The 14,785-nt window shown below is 31.7% G+C and overlaps 3 protein-coding genes across 4 annotated transcripts; 1 reads left to right on the top strand and 2 right to left on the bottom strand.

Moving 5' to 3' along the window:
- Positions 1 to 1,321: 1,321 nt before the first annotated feature.
- Positions 1,322 to 4,590, bottom strand: LOC133831731 (uncharacterized). Of its 2 annotated transcripts, none has more exons than XM_062262127.1 (8): positions 4,426 to 4,590; positions 4,143 to 4,338; positions 3,629 to 3,821; positions 2,617 to 2,687; positions 2,443 to 2,520; positions 2,265 to 2,352; positions 2,089 to 2,144; positions 1,322 to 1,623 (listed from the first exon to the last, which is right to left on the bottom strand). In XM_062262127.1, the coding sequence occupies exons 1-8, from the start codon at positions 4,489 to 4,491 to the stop codon at positions 1,538 to 1,540; spliced, it is 834 nt and encodes a 277-aa protein (XP_062118111.1). In that variant the 5' UTR covers positions 4,492 to 4,590; the 3' UTR covers positions 1,322 to 1,537. The 2 variants fall into 2 exon arrangements, with proteins under 2 accessions (XP_062118111.1, XP_062118110.1); XM_062262126.1 differs by having other exon boundaries at positions 4,116 to 4,338; positions 4,426 to 4,588.
- Positions 4,591 to 7,258: 2,668 nt separating this feature from the next.
- Positions 7,259 to 9,140, top strand: LOC133831730 (pentatricopeptide repeat-containing protein At1g09220, mitochondrial). Its single transcript, XM_062262125.1, has one exon. It carries the CDS (start codon positions 7,314 to 7,316, stop codon positions 8,790 to 8,792), a length of 1,479 nt encoding a protein of 492 aa, XP_062118109.1. The 5' UTR covers positions 7,259 to 7,313; the 3' UTR covers positions 8,793 to 9,140.
- Positions 9,141 to 9,573: 433 nt separating this feature from the next.
- Positions 9,574 to 11,729, bottom strand: LOC133831732 (nudix hydrolase 18, mitochondrial-like). The gene is made up of 5 exons (XM_062262128.1): positions 11,339 to 11,729; positions 10,951 to 11,059; positions 10,747 to 10,830; positions 10,499 to 10,633; positions 9,574 to 10,385 (listed from the first exon to the last, which is right to left on the bottom strand). The coding sequence occupies exons 1-5, from the start codon at positions 11,479 to 11,481 to the stop codon at positions 10,290 to 10,292; spliced, it is 567 nt and encodes a 188-aa protein (XP_062118112.1). The 5' UTR covers positions 11,482 to 11,729; the 3' UTR covers positions 9,574 to 10,289.
- Between the last annotated feature and the right edge of the window lie 3,056 nt (positions 11,730 to 14,785).

Below are 14,785 nucleotides of genomic sequence, written 5' to 3'. Positions count from 1 at the left end.
AAATGGTATTTAAGCAAAAAAAGAGAAAAAAGTACATACTCGTGTAACCAATCTTTGTTGGTTCGAATTAATCATCTTTAAGAACTTGTTTAAGAGTTGAAAGTTCCACAATGTTTTCATACAAATATTTTATGTAAGCCTTTGTTTAGTTTGAATTTTCATTTTTGATGTCTTGTGTTAGATTTAAGTATGTCCAAGTTTTTACCTACTGATATTTCAAAAATATATATTTATATATATATATTTAATTTAGCTACTAGTATTGTGTAATTTTTATTTAAATATGCATAACATTTTATACAATCTTCTCCAACTATATATGACGAATTTGACTGTTAAAAACTATCACATTGGAGTAATTAATTGGCAACCATTAATTGCTCATACTACAAAAAATCATGTTGCCCTTTTGTTTTTTTTTTTTCTCTAATACTTATAATTTTAATTTGATAATATAATTTGTTAAGCTTGAAAATCTCTCATACTATCACACATGCTTAAGTTAATGGTTTTTATGAATCAATTACAATAAAAACACATTCAAGATTAGTAATGCCACTTATTACATGCAAGTTGTTCATATAGAGGCCAATGATTCCATCTCGCCTCATTCCATCTGTGTTTTTTTTCAAAAGTGAATTTAATTTTTTTGGTTATTTTACGATTAGAATATTGTTTGTACCTATGGCTAAAATTATCATTACAGGGTGTGGTTGGCATAATTTTTATAAAAGTACTTTTATGCTTCGTCTTAAAAGCTCTTTTGAGAACTTAATTGGACGATCTTTTGAGAGCTTAGGGCAGCTTATAAAATCATTTCTTATATATGTATATAAATATGTAAAAGCTCTTTTAGTAGTTTAAATTAAAAAGTGCTTATTATTTTAAGAGGATTTACTCATTTGGTATCCTATGTTTTTGCAAAGTATCATTTTGGTATCTTAGACTCAGATTTGATAGATAAAATTTTGTCAATATGATCAAATTATCATCAGTTATATGTAATTAAGTAATTAAATTTAAATTTGGAACTTAAATAATTGACAGTTTGATTAAATTGGTAAAATTGTATTAATTAAATTTAAGTCTAGGGTACCAAATATGTATAATTTTAAAATATAGGGTACCATATAAACATTATTGAAAACAGAGGATACCAGGTATCAAAATAATACTTTGCAAAAACTCAGGGTACCAAATGTTTATCTACCCTTATTTTAATAACTTTTTTCATAAGCAAAGTCCAAAGAGGTTTATATATTGCATATGTCGATAAATTTAGACTCAAGCATACAATAATATGCGTCAAATGAGATGTGAATGCTAAAAAAAAGCTCTTTCTTGAATGAAAATTGTTATGATCATCACAAAGTAGAGATAGGAGTGTGCTCTGAATTAATCAAAGAAAAATACAAGGCGAGAGCAGGCACTGTCCCATCGAGTAGATTAGATAGCAGACTTTTCCTTCAAAATCAGATTAACCTAACTAACATACAAATCCTTAATTTTTTTTGGTGCTAAAAATGTTATTGATTCCCTACACAATCTCAGGTCTTCCTTCTTCTTTTCCTTTAAGCTTGTCCATTACAAGATGTGCCACTGATTTGTATCCCAACTCTTTAGCTTTTGAAAATTAAAACAGGATCATTCAGAAACAATATTTATATATAATTATACAATATTGGTACATCATTTTTCTATTTCGGTACTTATGATCCCAATTTTGTTTATATGATGGTATACATTATAGCTATCTAGAACATCCTACAAATTTTCAAGAAATTCTGAATAAATTATGATACCGAAGGAGGATCTAAACTGTCTGCTGCACACGTGCCTGGTTTTTTTTTTGTGCGTGTGTAAAATTTGACAGTTTGAACTTTGTTTTCGGCTTCGTAAATTATTCAAAATTTCTTAAAAATTTGTAGGATATTCTAAATACTTACAATGTACACCGTCATATAAAAAAATTAGAATTTATATCTATTCAGGTGCTGAAAAAAAAAAAAAAATGCATCCATATTGAAAAAGAAAAAAAAGGAGAAACAATATTTATATATATATATAGAGAGAGAGAGAGTAACAAACCTCTGTATATTGCTATCCCTGTTGGAGCCATATTTCGTTTCTTCAGGCAAAATGAACTAGCAAGCATCACAAGAGGTGCCTATGAGAATCTCTACTTCTACTTTTTCTTTTTCATTGTTTAAATAATAAAATTAAAGGAGAAGAAGAAGACTGGTAAGAGGGTTTGTTTCTCATACCTGTTGCATATCCAATACTGGTTTATTCCTTTTTCTTCTATGCAGTGAGGGCACATCCATTCTTTGTTTTCTCTAACCTCTTCCATTTCTATAAAGCATGATGATCAGAACGTTAAAGCAAAATATCAAGTTCTCTTGGTTTCAAGAAAAGAGAAGAAATAAATAATCATGGGCTCACCTTCACCATACCTAACCTTCAGACAAGCTCGACAGAGAACACCGTTGCTTGAATGACAAACCGAACAATCAGTTTTTCCTGCTCGAGAAAAATGGAGAAAACATCACAATTGCCCTATTATTAGTTAATGATCATTATGCTTGAGAAACTCTTGCAGAAGAGAACTACACTAACCAATGCACGGTTCATTCACGTCAAGATTACCACACCGCTTGCAATCTTCCTCACCACACAATTTTTTCTGCCTGCAAGTTTATATACCATCAGGACTAACAATATCATCACTGTTTTACAAATTTAATAAGCTACTGAATATGATGAATGTGGCATCACTTGTATGTAAAAGAGTGAGTTACATATATGCAATGTCAATGTGCTTTATATATAAGTTTCTGCATGGTGGTAACATAAACTGTAAACAGAATTATGTAAATACAAAAACAAATAAAAAGACAATGTAAGATCAGAACAAAAACTTGATAAAAACCTGAGAAGGCTCCTCTAGAATTAATAAAATTTTGCATACATAGTAAATGAACTTAACAGAACGACGATAATCATTATCAGCATCAAAAATAGAAGAGACCAAAAGGGTAAGTACTTAAACTTTGGCATAAAATAAGTTTAGAACACCAGTTCGATACAAAAAGCTGAAAAGGAACAACCCCTTTGGAATAAATTGAACTTTGCACACAAGAAAAAGCATCATTCGTTTTCAAAACTTTAGTTACTTATTCGCTTCAGCAAATCGAATACAAATCTGAAGTCATCAACTCAGCAAAATGAAGATAATCGTATCAGTACAGAAATTGAAAAAAGACCAAAAAGTTAAGCACTAAGACCTGCAAAAATGGCAGCAAATTGAGACCGAGTCAAAATCATGAACTTAACAGAACGAAGATAATCATTATCAGCATCAAGTTTGGAAGAGACCAAAAGGGTAAGTACTTAAACTTTGGCATAAAATAAGTTGAGAACACCAGTTCGATACAAAAAGCTGAAAAGGAACAACCCCTTTGGAATAAATTAAACTTTGCACACAAGAAAAAGCATCATTTGTTTTCAAAACTTTAGTTACTTAGCAAATCGAAGCCAAATCTAAAGTCTAAACCGTCAACTCAGCAAAATGAAGATGAACGCATCAGCACAGAAATTGAGAAAAGACCAACAAGTTAAGCACTAAAACCTGCAAAAATGGCAGCAAATTCCCAAGACAGAGTTGTAGACACCACCCCTTCCCCTGCTACTGCATCGCAAAGCTGAAGCTTCGGGCGAAAGTTGAAGCCCTGAGCCTTTTATATTCACCCAAGGCATGTTTGCAGGCCTTTTCTTTTCTCCAACAGTTTCTTCATCCTCGCTTTCATCACCAAACAGTTCCCCTGAAACAAAATGGTCAATATGTGAGTTTTATATAATCATTCCCATTGTTATCTTAGCTAAATAACAGATCAAAAGTATTAAAAATTGAAATGTTGTCCACATTAGTTTTCATATTTTAATTTCTTCAGATTCCAGATAACAATGGGAGTTGTGACCATCCTATTTTTTGGGACTATTTTCATTAGTATAAGGAAAAGAGATCTGGGAATATCAAACATGCAAATTCTCATTGACAAATTCCATTAATTTCTGAGCTAAACAGCACAACAAAAAATAAATTAAAAACACGAAACCTGAATTGGTTTGGATAGAATCGCTACCCAACCGAGAAGAGCGTCGTAAAGAAAACCGTATTGGAGTTACTTCGGAGGATGTTCGCTTCAAGCGGCCGGAACGCCGCAGAGACGACAAGTCGTATACCTTTCTGGTCCAAGGTTTCCTCGATGGTTTTGCAGATGAAACTATGGATCGAAGCTCCGAAATGGTTTTTTGCAATCCCAACGTCTTCAAGCGAGCCTTTCAAATCCTCAAACAAGATCAAGTTAGCATTCATTGTTTTGACAAAAAATAGAAAAAAAAAGCCATTAAAGAAGAGAAACAAACCTTATTTTCCAAGATTCGGACATTTCTGAGATCTTCGTAGTCAGTCTTTGCACTGAATCTTCCCATTGCTGCTGGAAAAATCTAGAGAGAGAGAGAGAGCTAGAGAGAGAGAAAAGGAGACTTGAGTTTTTTTTTTCCGCTCAAATGGCAACGGTCGTCAGATTTAAAACTTCAAACTAAGGACGTGTTTGGTAATGTTGGAATAACGTGGAAAACGCATTCTTCACTTTTTTTTTTAAATATATAGGGAAAATATGTGAGAAGGGCTTCAAAAAGAGGCCTACCGGTCGGGTTATTATGTATTCCCGATTCGTAAATAGTTTTCGGTACAATTTTTTATGACCGTGTATATTGTATTTATTTAGAGCATCATGAAAATTTTCAAAAATTTCTGAATAATTTATAGTGTGAAAAACTAGGTTCAAAATAGGTTGTTTCATGCGTGACTAATTTTTTTATGCAAGTGAAAAACAACATGTTTAAACCTAATTTTCGGTACTATAAATTAGTCGAAATTTTATGAAAATTTGCATGATGCTCTAAATAACTACAATATACAAAGTCATAAAAAAAGCGCGCCGAAAACTGTTTACGAGTCGGGAACAAAAAAGAGCCCTTACAGCATAATCCCCTAACTATAAATATATATAATAAAAATGAAATAATAATTTGGGTGTTCCATCTTTCTCTTCCTTTTATATTTTATGCTTAAAAAATAAAAATAAAACTTTTTCTATAGAGATATTTGCAACAAAAATACCAAATTTTTGCTCATAACTGCATTTAAATACCAACTCTTTTATTTTGGCGGCAATAGTACTAATACTAAATCTTTGTTGATAGTTGTACTTAAGTATCAATTATTTTCTATTTGCAAGAAAAAATATAAAATCTTTGTTGATAGTTGTAGTTAAGTACCAATTCTTTTGTTTTTTTACAATAATAATACCAAATATTTAGCATTATAGCAGCAAATATTCCTTAAATTAATTTTTATTAAAATTGTATAAAATCAATTTAAATTTATAATGACAAAATTATTTTTAAAATATTGGTCCTTAGCTTCAACTATTAACTAAAATTTAGTATTTTTACAAGTTAGATTAAAATTAGTACTTAACTACAACTATTAACAAAGATATAATAAAAAATATTAGTATTTAAGTGCAACTATCATTAAAAATTTAATATTTTTGTCGCAAATATTATTTTTTTACAATAGTGTACAAAAACAAAACTTTAAAACATTTTTTACTTGCAATTTTTGCTATTGGTATGAAATTGCTACCTTTAATATCAATAATTATGTTCAATTAAATTGTCACAAACAAATTTATAAAAAAAAAAAAACTTGTTTGCCCATAGTGTGATGTTATTTGTTGAATTCATATACATGTAAATCCTACCTTATTTTATCTTATTCAAAAAATACTTTATAAAATGATAATTTTATCTTATTAACATAATTTTATAATTTAAAATTAATTATTATGTTAATAAATATAATATAGGCAGTGGTAGAACTAGGGGCACATAGGTAATTTTGTTAGATGGACTATAGACGCTTGTATCACTTTATTCAAGCGATACATGTACAATTCTCTAACTTCATGATTGAGTTTTGAGATGTGGATTATTGTAAATTTTTAGGTTTTATATATATAAAAAAAAGTGATATGTATATCTCTGAGGAGTGATGTCTAGATATACTCGAGTATATATATATGCATGGAATAAGCATATAATCTTATTTTAATTTAGACTATAATCTTTATTTAAATTCAAGTTGTAACAATTGGAATATATTCCATGTTTATAAGAGGGTTGAGTGTGATCTTTTCTCTATAATTAAGTGTGGAATCAAGTTATGAAAAACAACATAATTTGGTGAAGTAAGAGAAAATAGGCTTTTTGAGAGAGTTGATTAGACTTTGATTTAGTGATTCTTGTAAGCTTCTCAAAAATAAAATTGTCTCATGAAGGTAGGCTTTGTTAATAGCCAAATTAAATTCTTCTTTTTATCCCTCAAATGATGATCAATCATTTTTCCTATCCTTCTTATCAAACATAAACCCAGTTGAAAAATAAAATGGTAAATTTTCAAAAATAGCCACAAATGCCTCTTTTTTCACGTCACTCCATATAATTGCTCACTTTTTTTTATTTTTCTTTACAAATAGTTGTTTTTTTATAGTAAAATTTCGAAATTGTTTATTTTCACTCATTTCTCTTAAATTAAAATATATGTTTGTCCAATTGGTTGTATACAAATCATTAGGCTTGTGCAAAAAATTTTACAACCTGCCCAACCTGAATAATCCGCCCAAACCGACAAAAATTTAAATTGTCCAATTGTTACATTGGGCGGGTTGATAGCCCAACATAACCCAACCCGTCCAATTAAGAGTTCACTATTTTTTTTTAATACATTTAAATATATCAATATATTATATACATAATTAAATTAATTAAGTTTTGTTTTATTTTTTTTACTATAAATTCAAAATATTGTTTTAAGCTTAAAAATATAAATTTCACACTATTAGTACTAGTATTTAAAGAAGAAAAAAAACAAAAATGTAATTTGGAAAAAAAAAAAAAAATCTTCTCCCGGCGGGTTCACCCGACCAACCTGCCCAAACTATTAAACGGGTTAAAATAATTTTTTTCTTACTTTGATAAGTTACGAGTTCACTTTTTCTAATTCGATTATAACATTGAACGGGTAAAAATATCGTGTAACTCGACCATCCCGCCCGCCTAATAATCAACCCTACAAATCATCATGTAATTTTTGTAGCTCTAACTCTAACTCTTTGTATTCTCCTTTGTCTCCCTCATTTTCCATCACATTCACACCAATTATACCTTTGCAAAAGCTATGAGATATGTTATATGGATTGAGATTTGGAAAGATATCTCCGTTGTTGTTCTCCATTAAAGCTCTTTCTTCTTCTTCTTCTTCTTCAACCACAACCAATCTGCAACGACTGAATCCCCAACCTCAGAAATTGGTCACTCTCTTGCAAAAGCACTCATCAAACCGCCACTTGACTAAACAAGTTCACTCTCACATTGTCACCTCTCATCCAAGACTTGCCCAGAACAATTTTCTTCTTCTCTTCAACAACTTGCTCCGCTGTTACTCCCATGGAGATTTCCCACACGAAGCTCTCTCTTTCTACAAATATTTCCTTCACTTTTCTTCTCCTTCCTTTGACAGCTTCACTTTCTCTTTCCTTATTCACGCTTGTTCCAACTTGAACTCCGTTCCCACTGGATCTCAACTCCATGCTCTTACTTTCAAGGTGGGGTTTCAGTCCCATGTCTACGTTCAGACTGCTCTGGTCAATCTGTATGTGTCTTGTGGCTTTTTACATGAAGCCCACCACGTGTTTGATGAAATGCGTGAGAAGAATTCTGTAATGTGGAATGTGATGATCACTGGTTTGACCAAATGGGGTGAGTTTAAAGATGCTCTCTCACTGTTTGATCGGATGCCAAGCCGAACTGTTGTCTCGTGGACTGCTGTTATTGATGCTTACACTAGAATGAATCGCCATGGCGAAGCTGTGGCACTGTTTCGAAGAATGGTTTCGGACGATAACATTCAGCCTAGTGAAATAACTCTTCTGGCAATAATCCCTGCCGTTTCTAACCTTGGGGCTCTTAAGATTTGCCAGTCAATTCATGCCTATGGAGAGAAAAGAGGGTTTAATGCGTCCGACATAAGGGTGACAAATTCCATTCTAGATTCCTATTCCAAATGTGGTTGCATACAAAGTGCATCGAGATTTTTCGAAGGGATGTCATCAGGGAGAAAGAATTTGGTGTCATGGACATCAATGATATCTGGGTTTGCAATGCATGGGATGGGAGAAGAAGCTGTTGAGAGTTTTAGAAAGATGGAGGAAGTTGGTGTTAAGCCAAACCGAGTAACGCTTCTAAGTGTTTTAAACGGTTGCAGCCATGGAGGATTGGTCGAGGAAGGGCTCGAGTTCTTTAAGAAGATGATTATGGAGTATGAAATCACCCCAAATATCAAGCATTATGGGTGTATAATCGATATGCTGGGGAGAACAGGGAGACTAAAAGAAGCCGAAAACATAGCTTTGGAGGTTCCTAGTGAGATGGCTAATGTTGTGATTTGGAGGACACTCTTGGGAGCTTGTAGCTTTCATGATAATATTGAGATTGGTGAAAGAGTGACAAAGAAGATAATGGAGATGGAAAGAGGGTATGGAGGAGATTATGTGCTTATGTCTAACATTTTTGCTAGTGTTGGAAGGTACAAGGACTGTGAGGAGTTTAGAAGATTGTTAGATGAGAGGAAAGCCTATAAAGTTCCAGGCCATAGTTTTGTATAACCGACATATTAAGAAAGGTCCTTCGGCAAAATGACCTATTTTTTAAAGTCGTTTTGCATTCTAGTTTAGTTTTAATAATTATTTGCAAAATGACATCTTATAATTTAGACAGTTAGTCGATAATTTAGACATATGGTCGAAAAATTTAAACAGCCGGTCGAAAAATTTAGACAGCTGGTCGCATTTAGACAGAGGTCATTTTACAAAATATTATCAAAAGTAGGCAAAAGTGCAAATTTACTTTAAAAAAGAAGTTATTTTCACAAATTTCTCTATTAAGAAATCGTTTCTCATGTTTTACATGTCTCTAATTCTTTAAAGGAGAATTCAAAAATTTTTACTTACAAACTAGAGTACTACTCTAGTGTTATTTCCCTTTATCAAATGTCAAGGATGCACATTAAGTTTGATGAGGTTTCACAATGAGACTTCCAAAACCTTTGTCGACTTTACATTTATAGATATATTTAGTGTAATTAGACCAATTTACAATGTCAATTTGTCTAGAATATTCGATAGTATCTAGAATTCTCTATAGGGTGTTGAAATTTTTAAGCCATTTTGCATAAAATTATGAGAATAATGTCTATGACAAAATAATTGAGTTTTGCAATTGTATTTGGTGATATAGTTTGGTAAATGTCGATAAGTGTTATCAAAAGTAGTGCTTCTAGAATTGGTATCTTACTTGTCAATTTCATCTGAAAAATAAAGGCAAATTTGTCACATTCGACCAATTATTAATCTTTAGCTGTATAATTGTAGTGATAATAAATAAATGAAAAAAAAAATATTCTTCTTATGTATTATTGCAGCAAATGCTATGAAGGAAAATTTGCATTTCTTATTAATTTTTTATTTTTATTTTTGCTTGAGGGGGCTTGGAACTGCCTAAAGGTTCCCTTGATTCAATGCAAAGAGTGGGTGAGAATCAGAGTGAGACTACAAAGGAAAAAAATCACAGATTTCACAATTTTAATCAATTAAATGAATGAATTAATAGGAGGGTAAGCTTGTTCTGTTATCACAGTCCACTTTTCATAGCGTTATTAACAAACACCAGAAACTCAGCAACCAGAGAATGCCCTCTCCAACTCCCCAATTCATGCACTTTGAATTCGAGTTTTCGGAGTGATGAGACACTCATTTTCTTTGAACAAAATAGAGACTGCAGATTTCTTTTCCACAATTCCATCTCCAAACTTGTTTTCTCGATCATGGAGTTTGAGTTCATCAACAAAGTCCTTGGTTTTCCTTTCACAATCCCATCTCTTGGACTTGTGGCGATTTCGAGCTTAAGGTTTTCGGGGAAGACCCTTTGATTTTCTTTCTCATAATTCCATCTCCTCTTCAACTTCCTCAATTCTCTTGCACTTTTGAGTTTTGTGGGAAGATGAGTGATTTCTCTTGGCAATTTCCACAGCTCCCCTGCTATGTAAAACCGAAAAATTTCGATGGCAGCCGCGTTCTTATGTACATTTCGCCTCAGCCTTTTCTTTAATTTGTTAGGTTCATTTGTCTGGCAACTAATTTGTCCAAGGCTTCCTTCATCCACAGAGATTGACAAGCTTCTCTAGCTTGAGCAACAGACATCTGAAAGCAAAAACAAACCAAGAAAGTTTTAGATACAACATTCAACCTTTTTCTCAACACAAAGATAGAGTTTGAGGCCTGAAATTGGCAAAAATCATCTCATTTCTACTTACCCATTGGCGATTTCTGAGGTCTTTTTCTGGCCAAAATTCTAATTCTTCTTGAACAAGCATAGGGAACATATAAGCCTCATGAACTATTCTTTTGCATTCTCTTTTGCTCAAGTAATGCCATTTACCCAACATACTCTGAAAATACATAGCAATAAAGATAATTAGAACCAAAATATCACCAAAGAAGGCCAAAAAAATTTGAAAAAAAATTGAGTTTTGATCATCAGAAAGAGATGATTATTACTAACCTCAACTTCTCCTCCTACACCAGCTTCCTCTAGAGTCTCTCTTAAAGCTGCTTCTTCCATAGACTCATCACGTTCCCAACCTCCCTGAAAATTTTAATACCAACATACACAATGTTATTTGATTGAAATGATTTCATTTGAAAGTTATGATGATGATGAGAATGAAACCATTTTTGAATCATTAGAAGAGGGTTTTGGAAGTACCTTTGGGAACATCATTCTTTGACTCTTTTGAGAACTAATCAAAAGCACTTCTAAATCCTCCTCAACAGAAGAAAATTGATCAGTTTTGGTGTATCTGTACGGTATGCATCTGCAAAAAAAAAAATTCAAAAAAACAAGAACAATAAGAACTCAGATTCAAGAATGTGTCAAGACCCAACAGAGAAGAAAGTCCATCAAAATTTGATTTTCCTTTTTTTTTTTTTTTTCTTTTTTTAATATGCAAATTGCACAAGTTGGTTAGGTTAGGAAGGACACTGATCCAAAAGGGTATCACACAAACAAAAGTCAACACAACAGAAAGCATGGAAATTTTTATGATAAAAATCCAAACTTTTTTTTAAACAAAAATCTCAGCAGAGAAACCTACCCTACAACTTGGCGCAAACCCTGCTCGTCGTAGCGCTGCAAGAGTCTCCCGGAGCGAGAGACCAGGAGTTTGCCACACTCCTTTTCATGGAAAAGAGTGGAAACAATGAAGTTGGCAATGTCCTTAGACATAATGAGACCCATAACTCTTTCTTTTCCTTCTTCCCAAACGCAAAGAAAAGAAAAGATAACACAATAACAAAAACAGAAGAAGAGAAAAGATAACACAATAAGAAAAACAGAAGAAGAGAACGCAATCTTAGATGGGTTTTGCTCAAAACAGAAAATCTAAAAATGGGCAGTGAGAGATTTGAGGTGTTGGAAAATAGAGAAAGAAGAAGAAGAAGAAGAAGAAGTTGTGATGAAATGGAAAATGGGATAAGAAACTAACTTGGATTGAGTTGTTATATATAACACAAATAATAATAATAATCGAAGCGAAGAGGGTGACCGTGTGTTGGGGTGTGGTGGTGGGTGTCCCCGTGTTTTTGGTTCTATTCATTACACTACTTGACAACCTAACGCGGCATATTATTTTTGCCTTTGACAATGACTTTATTTTTATTATTATTATATTTATTATTATGTAGGAAAATAAATATATTAATTAATTGTGATTTATTATTATCATGCAACTACGAGTATCAGCATGCTTTATTAGAATTAGTATACACAACCCTTTCTATCTTAACCTTGGAATAAAATTTGGTAAAATACATTGTATTGACCTTACACAAAAGACAATTCATTTTTGATAGAATAATTAGTGTGTTTTGGGATGAGTATGAGTAATTATTCTTTCACAAATAAGTATGATTGTGTCTAGGGAATCCACATATTGAGATCCAATTTTTTTTAAAATACTATTTTTTTTTATATTATTTTGTATATAATTTTTATTTTGAAATAACAAATTTTATATAGGGTCTCCTACTACTCAGATGAAATGTGAAGTTCTTGAGTAGTCTACTTCCCTTCGAATGATGAATTCCCCTCCTTAACTTAAGTAAACTTAATTAAATATTTTCATTTTCAACCTTTAAAGATTAAAGAAAGAGTAAGGCCATTCCATTTCGACAAAAGACCCACGCCCAAATTCTATGTCTTTGGGTCTGCAATTCCGATCATGATTTTCCTACCCCCAAAGGGAAAGGTCCTTCCCTTTTTGGCCAGTTGTGGGCGAGGAGGGATTCGAACCCCCGACGAACCTACAAATAAGTATGCTCATATGGTGTGTTTGGTTGAGAGTAGTGAGAAAAGAGGAATGAAATGGTAATGGATTTAGATTTAAAATGGGTAAAAATAATTGATAAAAGATTTATTAGTTCTTTTTTTTATCATGTATTGAAATGATTATTTATTTTATTTTTTTATAGAAATAGTTATTTCACTAAAATCGTAAAAATGTTGATCTATTGTAATGATATTCTGTCGCTTTAGTTTTTATCCGAATAAAGAAAACAAAATAAAAATTGATTCTTTTCCATTCCTTTCATAATTCTCAATCACTCGTGGAATGCAAATAAAAAAGAAAATATATGAGGTGGGAGATATATATAAAATTAAATTATTAATATATATTTTGAAATATTTTTTCTCAGAATAAGCAAATACGATTTTATTTTAAGAGATGTAATTGATCAAAAAATATATTACATTCACAAAATATAATGTGTGTATTCTAATTATGTAAGATATAGATACTGACCATTCATCAAAGATTAGAGTTGTGCCATTTAATTTGATGAATGGTCGGTAGCGGTAACCTATCGGTAGAAATACCTTATTGCATATTTTTTTTTCTGATTGTTATTTATTTTAAAAATAGTTGACAACTAAAAGAAAATCTCTTGGGTTTTTTTTAATCTTCTAAGTCAATTATTTTACTTGTACCAATCAAATAGCCTACAATTATAACCATAACAATATTTGTAAGCTTAATTTCAAAATATAGATATAAATCTTGGTAAGCTTTTTCTTCTTATATTAATTATGATAAGTACACCAAAGGAAGAAAAGCATCTAGGCATTTTTTACATTTTTCACCTTGTTAATCACATCTAAGTAACTATTAGTAGCCAAAAGGTGGATGTCTCTATCTACTTTTTGTGCTCAAAATTGATAAGTTGTCAATTTGAATCATATGTCTACCCAAAAAACCGAGTTGACTCAGACATAATAGCTTGTATTCTTCTATACAAATTAAATTAAATAAAAAAATAACAAAAAAATGTGCCAATAAGAATGAACTTAGTCTCCTCTCTTAGTCCTAGCCCACACGCTTTTTAGGCTAATGATCCATAAAAACTGCGCTCATCTACTAAGTGGCTGCACCTTCTTGGCTCCTTCAAAACTTGGTGCAAATGCTATAAAATTCCCAATCCAACAATAGATTCATTTCTAACTACTTAGGGTTTAGTATGACCCTTTTATTGTCATGAAACTTATATATTGACTTGTTACTTTCAATTGTAATAGTTTGGCACGTGCCAACTTTTTGTTTTTAATTTTAAGAAACTAGGGTTTTCATTAAGATTAGCCACCTATTTCCGAAATAAAAATCACACAACGATTTTTATATGGTTCGGTTGACCTGTTTCGGTTGTGAGAAATATCTACTGAGATCGATCGGGATTTTTTTTTTTGGGTAAATCAGCAATCAAATACAAACACTAACCACTTAAACAAAAACAAACACCAAACTATTAATTACATTGTAACTTCCTTACCCAAGCTAAGCCCTCTTGTCCTAGCTTCCTTTCAAACAACAAACAAAATCTATTACAAACTTCAGTTTTAATACTCTGAGTTACATAACCCACTAAAGGCGCCTGAAGCTTCCAATAAGCTGAGTTTCTAGCTCTCCAGATGTAGTACACACAAACACTAAGAGTACAATAAATCGAGACTTTTAGAAGAATGCAATTACAAGTTATAGAACGTTGAAAAATGTAAATTCAACAATGTAAAGAAAAATATTCAAATCAATCTACAACGTGTTTATATCTTTATGCATTTTGCTCTCAGCATTAATTCACACTTGAAAAATCAATGAGTGGAAAATAGAGAAAAATAAATAGAAAAATATCCGAGTAATTGGAAAAGAAAAGTCTATGAGATTCAGTTAAAAAATGATTGAAACAGAACTTTATATAGAGATAAAATAAATAAAGACTCTTTCATGTGGTCCATCAAACTAACTAAAAGCCTATTTGTTGAGGATTCAAACAAAACCCCACATGAATATGAATTAGGAGTGGAAAAGAAATAAGCATAAATGTAAAAGTTTACACAAAAAAGGACTAAAACATAAATAATTTATAATTACAATTAATTTCTCTAATTTCGAGTGGTATCTATTTGTTACAATCATAATTAATTCAAATTGCTCATTTTTTGTACCACTTTTCCTTAATCCTGAATTTTATTACTCGAACATGTGGATACC

Source organism: Humulus lupulus, chromosome 4 (genome assembly GCF_963169125.1).
Source record: "Humulus lupulus chromosome 4, drHumLupu1.1, whole genome shotgun sequence".
Taxonomy (NCBI): domain Eukaryota; kingdom Viridiplantae; phylum Streptophyta; class Magnoliopsida; order Rosales; family Cannabaceae; genus Humulus; species Humulus lupulus.
Note: the sequence above shows the minus strand (reverse complement) of the source record. Positions and strands in the feature narration are given on the sequence as shown.

What these genes read in the sequence shown, in the direction of transcription:
- LOC133831731 (XM_062262126.1), bottom strand. Translation starts at nt 4,491, where the DNA reads ATGGGAAGATTCAGTGCAAAGACTGACTACGAAGATCTCAGAAATGTC. An exon ending in CGTGAATGAACCGTGCATTG is followed by an intron (nt 2,521 to 2,616) that starts GTTAGTGTAGTT and finishes TTTCTCGAGCAG; the next exon opens with GAAAAACTGATTGTTCGGTT. An exon ending in CAGTATTGGATATGCAACAG is followed by an intron (nt 2,145 to 2,264) that starts GTATGAGAAACA and finishes GATGCTTGCTAG; the next exon opens with TTCATTTTGCCTGAAGAAAC.
- LOC133831730 (XM_062262125.1), top strand. Translation starts at nt 7,314, where the DNA reads ATGTTATATGGATTGAGATTTGGAAAGATATCTCCGTTGTTGTTCTCC.
- LOC133831732 (XM_062262128.1), bottom strand. Translation starts at nt 11,481, where the DNA reads ATGGGTCTCATTATGTCTAAGGACATTGCCAACTTCATTGTTTCCACT. An exon ending in GGTTTGCGCCAAGTTGTAGG is followed by an intron (nt 11,060 to 11,338) that starts GTAGGTTTCTCT and finishes TTTTTTTTGCAG; the next exon opens with ATGCATACCGTACAGATACA. An exon ending in ACCTCAGAAATCGCCAATGG is followed by an intron (nt 10,386 to 10,498) that starts GTAAGTAGAAAT and finishes TTTTGCTTTCAG; the next exon opens with ATGTCTGTTGCTCAAGCTAG.